The 13,392-nt window shown below is 39.7% G+C and overlaps 1 protein-coding gene across 1 annotated transcript in view; it reads left to right on the top strand.

The window, feature by feature from the left end:
- The first annotated feature begins 492 nt into the window (after positions 1 to 492).
- The window catches only part of LOC124713061 (prefoldin subunit 6), a 59,650-nt gene continuing 46,750 nt past the window's right edge, over positions 493 to 13,392 (top strand). Inside the window, exon 1 of the mRNA XM_047242920.1 lies at positions 493 to 665. Within this exon, the coding sequence (XP_047098876.1) occupies positions 590 to 665 (76 nt within the window). The 5' untranslated portion in view covers positions 493 to 589. The remainder of the gene's footprint in view (positions 666 to 13,392) is intronic.

Genomic DNA, 13,392 nt, shown 5'->3' with positions numbered 1-13,392 from the left:
CCATCTGAACAAGCATTCAAACAGACACTGCAAGACTCCTTAGTTGCCCACCCATTCTACAATATAAAGGAATTTATTAATTTAATTTAATATTTGATGTTAATAACTAGACTACTGTGCTTTTGAATTTTTAGCAGTATTGTTGTAAGTTCGTGATGTTTTATATTGCTGTTAGATCGTAATGATAATAGAATTACTATTATTATTATTATTATTATTGTTGTTGTTGTTATTGTTAGTAATATACCTCCAGTCGTTACTGCATCAAAGTTCTTGGCAAGCAAATATTTATAGAAGAAAGAGCATTACCAGTATGTTGAATATTGATGACAGATTCCATAGTGCGACACGTTTATTCCGTGTGATTACGGAGATATGTTTTTGAACATCATCGTGTTACTTTGACTTTGCGTTTTCTAAATGTTCAAACTCATTCCTCAGTGAGACCAGAGAGACATCTCTTTCAATGGAGACATACCTTATATGTCCATCATTACGTTCTACCTTAGCAGAGAGTATTTGACTACAGTAGTAGATGTGTCAGAGATCGTATTACGGCGATTTGTTTGTTTTGATCGTTTAGGTGCACATGAAAGGAAGAATGATGGAGAAAATACAAGAGGAAATACAAAGGAAGTTGGATGAATACAAAACTGTCCAGAAAGGTAAAGTAAAATATAATAAAGGAGTATTTTGTGTTACTAGTGTAGTGGTATTAATACGTGCCGGTAGTTTGTCATAATTGAATAGACATCTTACTTCTTTTCATCATTTCTGCGAGATGAAACCCTTATATCGTGAAATAACATGCCCATATGGAACTCAGTTTTGTTGGGTATTACTCCATGTGTGCTCTTAATTCTGTCAAATAACGTTTTTTCACCGTCATGTGATTTAAGAAAAGACCACTTTCTGCCTTTTGTGGTCTTGTAAGAGCAATAGCATGAAAGCAAAACAACGTTATGCCAAAACATGTCTTCACTTTTCTCCATGCCGCTTGAAATTTTGTCATTTGCGTTGCACTTTCTTCTCTTTGTGGTCAGTATTTTGTCTTACCTCCGTACAATCTATAGTATCAGATCTCTTCAGTCTCAGACTTGCTAGAGAAATGTAAACATATATGTCACTAACCAATAAATATTTATTTGTTTGGCTTTGGTAGTCAGTAAATTCTTGAACTTCAGGAATACAGACACGTCTATTGGATACGGAATGATATGATTCTTTTATTGATAGTGTTTGTTATGAAGTAAAATTTGAGTTGATTGAAACCATTTATTTACGTATTTGATTAGCCACTTATTTTTGTACTTGCTTGATTTCCACAGCCTCAAAGATGCTGTAATGTGTTGTCACTTATCCCTTGGAGTCAATGAAACAACACACTTCCTTATCATAGTTTTTATTCTGTCAGTGTTTTTCTTGATACCAGTATTGTCATTATGTTAGTGCTTATTCCTTCTGAAGCAAATCATTTTAAAAGTTCATGCACCATAGGATTTCCCAAGAGTATGTGGCACTAGTACCACTTTGAGAATAGATTTATTGAGAGGGTGGGTAGGGGGTGACGCTGGGCAGTACCATAGATCCAGGGGTTTAGGTTGATATGTCTGGAAACGTTGGAATCAATTAATCAGTACATTAACACAATTGCTGTGATAATATTCACTGTTGGCATTTGTCACTCGAAGTCAGGAATCAAATCTAGATGATCAAGTAAATGCAGAGAGTTTGTAGCAGTGGTACTCACTGCCTCCACAAAATTTGCTCTGTTATGGGATGTGTGAAGTGTCCAGCCCTCAAAATCTCGTGTGGTAACAGAAACATGCTCAGAAAAGCTGCATTCCATAGTAGACAGACCTCAGAGTATGTTGGTACCTATTAGGCCTATATTTGTATCTTTAACATCAGCTGCAAGAAATTCAAGGAGTGGAGGGCGGCCATATGTGACAGTAATATGTATCCTTTAATTTCATAAGTTTGTGATACACTTGCACTTTGTATTCAAAATGCATCAGTTTCCCTATCTAAAAAGGATACACAGCAAGATATTGTATAAAAGTACCTCCAGATAGGTGTATTCACTAAGACAAAGCTTTTTTACTACTACTGACTGTCCATGATGACTTCCGAGAACTTTGCCCTTCAAGTAGCCTGAGGCACAGTCAAGTTGAACAATCAGAAGAAAATGTGAAATACTTGTTAAATTATTTACATACCATAGCACAACTCCCTCAAAAGTGTGAAATGTAATATAGCAGTTGTCACTTTCCTTCAGGAAATATTTGAAACAGAAATATTGTTGCTAATTCTCAACCCAATAAAATGTCATGTGTTTTGGTAAACTGCCAGCTACAGTATCGAGTGTGACCTGTTAAAGCTAGCTTCAGCAACAAACCATATGAATGTTGAATTTGTTCTTGTTTCGAGGCATTATGATTAGCACCACTTGGACAGCCTGGCAAGTTGGGTCGACATGAAGTTAGATCAACTGCTTCTGTAAGTTCTGATGTACAACAGAGGTCTGGTTTCTGTTGGTGGGATTGGTAGGTGAGGTTAATGAGGCATGGCCTACATCTCAGTAGGAATAGGGGTAGGATTGATGGTATTACCATTCCAAGGGCCATAGGGGGATGTATTTGCCAGTAGCTGTATATTTTTAAGGCATATAGGGGAATACTTATTGTCACTTCTGTATGCTCGTGGTATCTTGCACCAACAGTAGTTTCTGTTTATTGTGAAATATAGCGTATGGGGGGGGGGGGGGGGGGGGGATGCACGTCCCACCAAATTTGTTTTACTGGCTTTTGGGAGAAATACTTACCACTAAAACAGTTTCTCAAAGAGGATTGGGAAGTGTACTTACCACAAAATTAGTATGTCTTTTATGAATTTTGAGAAGTATACTCATCACCAAGTTAGGGACAAAAACTTCAGAATATATCTTGTCAACTCGGGATGTGCCTCACATCTTGTGGTAATATAATGTACCAAGTGTGTAAAAATAAATTTGTCATGAGAGTACTACTGTTGCGTTTTGTGAAGCTGGAAAAATTAATTAGTTTCTACAATGGGAAAAACACTTACCATCACAATAACAGCTGACAAAAGGGTCATGGGAGATATTCATACTGCCATAGGTTTTGATCACATAAATAAAATTATCAAAAAATAAATATAGCCAGCTAATCACAATTCTAATATGATAAAAAAACTTTTCTGAGTTGGTACAAAAACTGCACCTGCAGAAGGTTTAAAGGAGCACTACATTTGTGGGTGTAACCCTGTAGTTACTGGTGTGAGGGCAGCACCATTTTTAGGATAAATTCATATTTGAGGCAAACAATATTAAAAGAAGTAATTGTAAGTGAAAATTTTGATTCCAAAACTTGAAGATAAAATGGAGTTTAAAGTAAATACTTTGCATCAAAAATATTGTAGGGTTAAACAATAACATCAGTAAGCATCTAATTTGTTTAAACTCACTAGAACCTGAAAACCGTTTGAATGCAACTTAAAAACATCACTTTACTGCTGATACAGGAATGCTGAATATGGCTTGATATGCCTTAACATCCAGTTCAAGTGAAGGAGGGGAAAGGATACAAATATTAAAACATTGATAGCCATAAATTTTGCAGTGATCAGCATTTTGGAACCGTCAACAGATCGATCAAGGCAAATGGATAGTTATTTAATTTTGATGAGATTCATTAAGTAGGCCTACAGGTCAGCTATGTTTGTAGTCCCCATGAATCCTGCTGTAGACAATTTCAAAATGAAGAAATAAGTTTATTCAGCATATTTCCATCCAATAATGGGTTATGGAATATCTCTCCCCCTCGCGCTCTCTTTTTGGAAAACCCAACGTATTGGGACAGTGTTTACAGACTACTCAAGTGTGTTGTAAGGATTGTATATGGCGTTAATTCTGCAGCATGCTACAGATATTTTTCTAAGGCCTTTGGTGCACTGACAACTTCCCCACTATAGGCTTTGTTAGATACTGTCATTAATATACTTTGTCTTCCATCAAATTTCAGATTAACTGCCAAATGCCAGTAACTTGCTGTCACAATATTTCGGCACAATCTTCTGAGAATCTTCAGATGTATACTCGTGATAGTACATAGAGCTCACCTATTTATTAAGCCCTGCAGTGTTTGCACAGTGTAGCCAGTTGTCTTTGTGTATGTTTTGCTTGAGAACATATGCTTTTCTGTAAGTCTACACTACTGTGGGTGCTCTCCATGCTGAAAGCTTGCCTCATCAATATTGGATTTCCCACAGCAAGATGCCGGACACTAGTTCAGATTGATGAGGGCCTCAGACAGTCTTATTTCACCTGATTGACAATGGAGCTCCAAAAGTGTAATGTATGGGCCACTGTTTTTGTTGTAGTGCAATACCTGACCAGTAGAAACAGTGTTTTGCAATGGCAGATTTGCTGGCATGGAAGAGGTGAATATGCCACTGGTGTTCTGCAATGTGCTTCTGGGCAGTGTACATTCTTTGCTGTGTGCATTATTTGCTGCACTATCATGAACTCTTATAAGTTCCTGCCTTTTGCAGTCTAGGTTGTCTTTGGCAGATCCTATAAGTGCCGAGATGGAGATGAAGGAGAGAAGGTTGTTTGCTGTTTTTTTTTAGGTGGCTCAATATGTCATAAGGACAATGGTACACTGCATTTGCAGGCTACTAGTTGACCTCATCAGCATACCTATTATATAAGTGACATGTTTCTGCGACATTAGGCAGAGTACTACATAAATGTAATGTTAAAGTTATATTTATTCCTTGCATAAAAATCTTGAAACTGCTGGTTTTGATCATAGTTGATTTAGATATGTTCAAGGCAGTTGTTTATAAGAGTCAGTATAGGTGCGGTAATTCATGTATAGGGCAAATAATGTTGCACTGTACTGGAGCACATTTGGAATACCAGTGACGTACTCGCCTCCACCAAGCCAGCAAATCAGTTGCCATAAAACACAGTATGTCTTCTGTTCATTCGGTGAAATACAACAAAAACTGTCTCTCATACGTCAAGCTTTTGGAGCTTACATTAGATAATGGATAAATATCCGAGTCTTTTGATGCCTGTTTTGCACAGGTACATTATGTCATCAAAAGTAAGCGGACACTTGGCTGAAAATGACTTAAAAGTTCGTGGCGCCCTCTATCGGTAATGATGGAATTCAGTATGGTGTTGGCGTACCCTTAGCCTTGATGACAGCTTGCACTCTCGCAGGCATACATTCAATCAGGTGCTGGAAGGTTTCTTGGGGAATGGTAGCCCATTCTTCATGGAGTGCTGCACTGAGGAGAGGTATCGATGTCGGTCAGTGAGGCTTGGCATGAAGTTGGTGTTCCAAAACATCCCAAAGGTGTTCTATAATAGGATTCAGATCAGAACTCTGTGCAGCCAGTCCATTACAAAGATGTTATTGTTGTGTAACCACTCCGCCACAGGCTGTGCATTATGAGCAGGTGCTTGATCGTGTTGAAAGATGCAGTCACCATACCACCACCACCACCACCACCACAAAATTTTACTGTTGGCACTACACATGCTGTCAGATGAAGTTCACTGGGCAATCACCATGCCCACACCTTGCCATCGGATCGCCATGTTTGTACCATGATTTGTCACTCCACACAACATTTTTCCACTGTTCAATCGTCTAATGGTTATGCTCCTTATACTAAGTGAGGCATCGTTTGGCATTTACTGGCATAATGTGTGGCTTAAGAGCACCCGATCGACCATGAAATCAAAGTTTTCTCACCTCCTGGCTAACTGTCATAGTACTTGCAGTGGATTCTTATGCAGTTTGGAATTCCTGTGTGGTGGTCTGGATAGATATCTGCCTTTACGACCGTCTTCAACTGTCGGCTGTCTCTGCCAACCAACAGATGAGGTCAGCCTGTATGTTTTTGTGCTGTACGTGCTTCTTCACATTTCCACTTCACTATCACATTGGAAACAGTGGACCTAGGGCTGTTTAGGAGTGTGGAAATCTCACATACAGACGTATGACACAAGTGACACTCAATCACCTGACCACATTCGACGTCTGTGAGTTCCACGGAGCACTCCATTCTGCTCTCTCATGATGTCTAATGACTACTGAGGCTGCTAAAAAGGAGTACCTGGCAGTAGGTGGCAGCACAATGCACATAATATGAAAAACGTATGTTTTTGGGGGTGTCCAGATACTTTCGATCACAAAGTGTATATCATACATTATTTGTCATTTTATTAATTCCTTTAACTCCATATGGGGAGCATAGGGCTGCAACAAAGGATCACCATCTTGTTCTGACTTCTGCTAGTATTTTCACTTCTTCCCATCCTATTCCTTGCTGTTGAGCTTCTGCTTCAACTGATCATCTCCATGTCATTTTGGGCTTGCCTTGTGTCCATAGTCCCTGCGGGATCCAATAAAGTGCTTCCTTCGCAATATGTTGATGTGATCACCTAAGTGTATGTCCTAGCCATCTCCAGTTCTTGCTTCTTATTTGCAGCTCAGTTGGCTTCTGGGTGGTTCTTTCCCAGAGTGTTTCGTTAGAAATGACATTTGACCACCGTATCCCCAGGATGTTCCTCAGACATCTGTTGTTGAATGTCTGCAGCTTATGCATTAGCTGCTTTGTCACTTTCCATGTTTCACATCCATAAAGAAGCATAGATTTTTACATTACTTTCAAATATCTGCAATTTGATCATCAATGTTATTTCCTTTTATCTCCAGATAGAGCAGAGAGTTGTAAAAGTGCCTTTGGCTTTGTTGATGCTTCTGTCAATGTCCTCTGTTGCACCACCATATGGTGTGATCATGCTTCCAAGGTAGCAAAACTTACCTACCCTTTTGATTATCTGGATTCCAAGCTTAAGCTCTGCAGTATCGTTATCATTTGCCCACATGTCTTGTTTTTTGAGCTTTAACATTCAAACGAGCTTTCTTCACCACAGATTTCAGATCTTCTAGTTTTTCTTTCATGTCATTGAAGCTGTTGCGTAGAAGGCATAGGTCATCTGCAAAATCTAGGTCTTCTAGATGTGTTCCATTGCTCCATTTTATTCCTCTCACTTATCCGTTGCTTGCCGCTATTACAAAATTCAGTACTATGTTAAATAGTGTCGCTGAGAGGATGCTGCCTTATTTAACTCCTGTTTTCAGTGCTATTGGATCTAAAAGCAGACCTTGATGTTGAACCTGGCACGTGTAGTTGTCATACATGCACTTGACGAGAAATTATTTTCTTGGGAACTCCAAAAGTTTGCAGTGAGTTCCATATTTTTGTTCTAATTATACTGTTGAAGGTCTTTCCAAAGTCTACAAACAGCATGTAAAGCGGTGACTGGTATCCATATGAATGTTCAGCTATTATTCTCAATGTGTTTATCTGATCAGTGGATATCATATGATATATCATACATAAATGTGATAAATGCAAGCAGGTTCACTGTGTGAAACTTCCTGGCAGATTAAGACTATGTGCCGGACTGATACTCAAACTCGGGACATTTGCCTTTCGCGGGCAAGTGCTCTACCAACTGAGCTACCCAAGCACGACCCACGCCCCGTCCTCACAGCTTTACTTCTGTCATTATCTCATCCCTTACCGTCCAAACTTTACAGAAGCTCTCCTGCGAACCTTGCAGAACTAGCAAAACCCACTGTGTAACTTTTAGCTTGAACTATTGTAGCAGCTAGTTACTGACATGGCGACTCACTTGATGTGTCATTAAACAACAGGGAAAGTTGTAAATTTCACAGTGTCCTCTGTCATTACCAATATTTGTCTTCACTCAAAGATAGGACCAAAATCAATTTCTACAAAGTCTTCAAGAGATTAACAGTAGTACCCGAAAGATGTCTGATTCCTGGTTACACATGTATTCTACATGTTCATGCTGCCAAGGCACTAGATAATGGGGTGGAGTTAAAGATTTAATTAAAGCAGTTTGTGTTTGGCAGCTCATGCTGCAATAGAGTCTCTTCACAGAAGCACTTAAATTTGATGTTTTAGGTTACTTTATAATTAGAATTAGCTCTGCAATACATTAGTCTATTGTCATGTTAAGTCACTTTGTTGTTTTACACTTGAATAAAACGTACATTCTTGATGTGCTTCCATGCCCCAGAGATCACTCTCTGTGGGATCCAAGGAATGCGACTGATGTAATGTGAAACAGTCTGTATGCAGGATTATGGTTCTCACAATCCTATGTCAAGCTTTATGTCATGATCTGGACAAAAATCGTACAACATATGCAGTGAAATAATCCATCGAGCAAAAATTAACTAAACTTTGAATTATGAATGAAACAATTGTGAATGTATCCCAAAACTAGAACAAATAAAATGTTTGTGAAAAAAAACAAAATCCCAGCTACTTAATGTCAGTTTGATTGTAGTTATTCCACTTACTCTTTCAGCATTTTGATTTAATTATAAAGTCCACAGAAAAAGTTTATTTTAGTGTCTGCAGAAGACGTGACAACACTGCTAGTTGACATGGTCAGCAGTTCTTCAAGCTTACTGTGACTCGGTAACAACCATGGAACAGAATCCTGTGAGTGGGACTAGGTCACTGTGTGAATTGAACTACAGGAAGCAGACTGCCCGTGCCCATGGAGACATGCGCACAACTGTAATGCAGAACATGATTGGCATGGACGGCTAACATCTGAGCTTACAAAAACTCTCTGCATGAGTGCTAGGCTAGGTCTGTGGCAGTCTGTGTAGCAGCACTGGCCCATTCTGCTTACTGCCACTTGCAAGTAAACACTGACATCAGTGGATCAGCCCATATGATGGGATGCATGCCCCCACCATGTTAGGCTCCTACAGTACTTTGCTGTTCATGCCAGTTCATTTGTATCCATCAAGACACCTGCTGGTAGGGATACTAAATTTGTTATACATAACTTTCATGTTTGTCTCTTCTTTCATAAGATTTGAGTTTCAAGCATTGCTTCCGGCGAATTCACTTATTCACAGCCGGCCACTGTGGCTGAGTGGTTCTAAGCGCTTCAGTCTGGAACCGCGCGGCCGCTACGGTCGCAGGTTCGAATCCTGCCTTGGGGATGGATGTGTGTGATGTCCTTAGGTTAGTTAGGTTTAAGTAGCTCTGAGTTTAGGGGACTGATGACTTCAGATGTTAAGTCCCATAGTGCTCAGAGCCATTTGAACTTATTCACACTCACTTGTCATTATGCAAATGCTCACAGGGCTGTGGTCTCAGTCATCTGTGTATGTTCACTTGCTCCTCAGATCATGGTAATGATGCTTCTCGTAATTGTTTGTGGCTTGAGAGAGACTTTTCTTAGGATATAACTTTTCCATGGCTCAACTTTATTTATATAGTAACAATTACTTTTGGTACTGAAGTGTCATCATCAATTGCTCAAGCTTGTTGACACCAGACACATGTCTTCATTGCATTATTTGGCATGCTTAGGAGTCTAATCACATAGGTTAGCACCCTCACAGGTCAGTGACCGCAAAAATTGGATAAAATTATGAAAAGTTTCCAAAACAGGTTCTTGCAGTTCTTCTTCTGCTTTGTTCCACTCAGTGTGCTATAGGATATTTAGATGAGAAAACAATTTGAATCACACTGTACTCATTGTAACAGCTATAAAAGCAATAAATATTTTAATTATCCTGCTGGATATATAGAAGTTATTTAGATAGCTGATGTAGTAGCCAATGGAGCTCCTGATGGACATAGAATATGCTGTTGCTCTGAACTCCATAACTTTACTGTTGTTGAAACAAGAATTCATGTTTGTAAGAGGAATATTGGACCGATGTGAGGCACAAGCTATAGTCACTGTAATCATTCATGTTGCTGTAGCATCCACATCAACGCCATGGTTGAAATAGAATCCTTTGGACTAGACCGTGCTACATGTAGGTCTTAGAACCAAGACTCATAGCTTTATTGTGTGATGAGGGGTGCACCAACAAATTTAGGACTTTCAACACACTCGTCAGAACATATTTGAAATTAATGTTCTACCTGTGCTGATCTGCTTTCAGTTTTAGGTGACAATGAGAAATGTATAAGATGGTTTTTCCCAGGTTTTATGCAATACCAAGTCTTGTTAATATCTCATTCTCAGTATTTTGAGTACATGTTGCTTCATTGTGGTTTCCAATGAAATGACAATTGGCTACATAAATCTGATAAATTATTGTATTAGAAAACTGGAGTTTCCAGGATGGAAATAACAAACAAAACGTACAACAAAATGCACGTAGCAGAAGACAGCCTTCAATCATTTAGTGGATTAAGAAGGAAACCATGAGTATAGTTTCTTCTCGGAAAGGCTTACTGTTGATATCGGGGAGAGTATACTTTTGTAAGGATCCATGATTACAAAAGGAGTCAAGAAAGCGAAACTCTTTCAGCATATATTTGCTAACAGTTACTTGACATCAAAACTTTAGAGAGCTATAGTGGGCAGTATACTAGAAGGTGTAATATATGAATGTAAATCATATTGTCTTTTGTAAATAGAACAGTATTAACAAGATATATTGAAATGTTAATTAGATTAACTAATTGGTTAACCTGCCCAGATAGCTGAGTGCTTCTGGGACACAGGGAGCTGCGCCAGCCCTGGATTGAATTGCATTGTGGGTTAGTGATGGGAGCCAGTGTGCCAGACAGCATGGATGTGGTTTTTAAGTGGATTCCCACATTCACCTAAGTAAATACTAGGCAGGTTCACCGTATAGTTACACTAGACGCAGGCAGAAGTGGTACAGGGGATTATTCCCCGGAGGAGTGCTTACAGTAGCTTTAAGATATCTTTGTGAGTGGAGTAATGATAGCCTATATGCAGGTATGGTTGGTTCTGCATGAAATAAAGTATCATACCAGTCCCGATCCGGAGTTGGCTGGATTACAATTACCGGACAAGCAGGTACAGGCAGGTAGTTTAACTCCTTAGGTAACTTTGAGATATATGATACTACTATTTTGAACCTTTGCTTTTGTTTCCCCATTTAATTATCTCAAATTATTTTCCCAAGGCTTTCTGTATGTTGTTTGTTGTGGTCTTCAGTCCTGAGACTGGTTTGATGCAGCTCTCCATGCTACTCTATCCTGTGCAAGCTTTTTCATCTCCCAGTACCTACTGCAACCTACATCCTTCTGAATCTGCTTAGTGTATTCATCTCTTGGTCTCCCTCTACGATTTTTACCCTCCACGCTGCCCTCCAATACTAAATTGGTGATCCCTTGATGCCTCAGAACATGTCCTACCAACCGATCCCTTCCTCTGGTCAAGTTGTGCCACAAACTTCTCTTCTCCCCAATCCTATTCAATACTTCCTCATTAGTTATGTGATCTACCCATCTAATCTTCAGCATTCTTCTGTAGCACCACATTTCGAAAGCTTCTATTCTCTTCTTGTCCAAACTATTTATCGTCCATGTTTCACTTCCATACATGGCTACACACCATACAAATACTTTCAGAAAGGACTTCCTGACACACAAGGCTTTCTGTAAACCATGCAAAAAATGCTGAGATGGTTTTTCCTGCCTTAAATTTGTCCATACCAAAAGTGTGCTCCATCTATAATAACCATAATGTAAACAAACTATTAATTCTTGTCTGTTTCCCGTGTATGGGTGGCAAAGAGACATCTGATATGGTCTTGAATCTTGGCATATTTTATTGACATGAAAGGGAGAGCCTCTCCCAATTACTCACTCATTAGCCCAAAGATTGCGACCACCTGTGAAATAGTGTGTTGACCCACCTTTGGAATGCAATACAGCAATGATCATTAGTGGCAAGGATTCGACAAGTCCTTGGTAGGTTTCTGGAGGTATGTTGCAGTGTATGTCTATGCGCCAGTAAATTACAGAAATTGGGGGCTGGTGATTTGTGAGTGCAGAGCTGGCACACTATAGCATCCCATGTGTGTTCCATCAGATAAGGATCAGGTGAATATGGTGGCAAAGACATGAATGTGAGTTCACTATCATGTCCCTCAAACCACTGTAACATAATTCTAGCCTTGTGACAAGGACTGTTATTCTGTTGAAATATGCCACTGCTGTCAGAAAAGGCATCAGCTCATGAAGCGACACAGGTGGTGCCCACTGATGTTCACGATGTCCACAGCTGTCGTGGTGCCTTTGATTATTACCACAGGTCTCTCATAGCATATTACTCCCCCATTGTCCTGCATCCATGGCATGGAGTACGTTGCAAGCAGCTCTTTGCTTGTATGATGGCGTATATAAACACAACCACTAACCTGTTGTAAAAAGAAACGTGATTCATTCAATCAGGTGGCATGTTTATAAGATCCACAGTTCCGTCTTGATCCCAAGCCCACTGCAAGTGTGACTGGTGGTGTCATTGGGTCAACATGGGAACATGGAGTGGTCAACATGGGAACATGGAGTGGTCATTTGCTGCAGAGCCTCGTGTTCAACAATGTATGAGGAAATATGTGCTCTGAAACACTGGTGCATACACTAGCAGTGTGCTGTGTCTTCAGATCAGTCACATCTCCCCCTCCGTCCCCCCTTCCCAGTCCCCCTCCCCCCCTCTCCCGGATGTGCATATGTGACCCATGTCGTAATAAACAGTGACATACTGTTGACTCTGATAGTGTATAATGTGTTACACTGGTCCACTAGACCCAAGGAGGATGTAGACTGTCCTGCAATGCCATTTGGATGAGGTGTTGATCTTCTTGGGGGGTGGCCTGGATGGTGCGACCTGACCCATCTCGTCATGTTCTATGGCCTTCCGTGAACCATTCTGCACACACCCGTTTCTCTGTCGAAAAACTTCGTCCCACATGAGCAGCAATTTCCTGGATGGATTCATCACATTATCTCGTGCCAATGATGTGTCCCCTTTCAGACTCACTGATCCAATGGTACAGTTTGTGCCTATGTTGAGGCATCCAGCTTGTCTGCTCAAGTCACACTGATCCATTACGTTCAGTTTATAGCAACAATGAGAGCCACAGGCACATTTTAGTGGTAGGTGGTGTTGCACCACAATATCGATGTTGACCTCCAAATGTTAATCATTTCTGCAGAACATACTGATGTTCATGTCCTGTAAATATGAACATCCTGTCCTTAGTCATTCAAGGTGTTCTGTTTTTTTCTGAACATGAGTGTATAGATTATGAGCTTACTGTTGAACATAGAAGGAAAAGGTCCAATGAATCAAATACACAGTGAATAGTAATACCTTTGCAGTGTCATACATTGATAGGAAGTAAAAAATTAAAATATAAGGAGTAAAATTACAAACTTATTCTAAAATTTTTAACAAACTTGTAGATCTGTTTCTCCTGTTAACTACATCTCGTATTTTTATTCTTGTCTGTTATG

Source organism: Schistocerca piceifrons, chromosome 1 (assembly GCF_021461385.2).
Source record: "Schistocerca piceifrons isolate TAMUIC-IGC-003096 chromosome 1, iqSchPice1.1, whole genome shotgun sequence".
Lineage (NCBI taxonomy): Eukaryota > Metazoa > Arthropoda > Insecta > Orthoptera > Acrididae > Schistocerca > Schistocerca piceifrons.
This window is presented reverse-complemented; position numbering and strand designations above follow the sequence as displayed.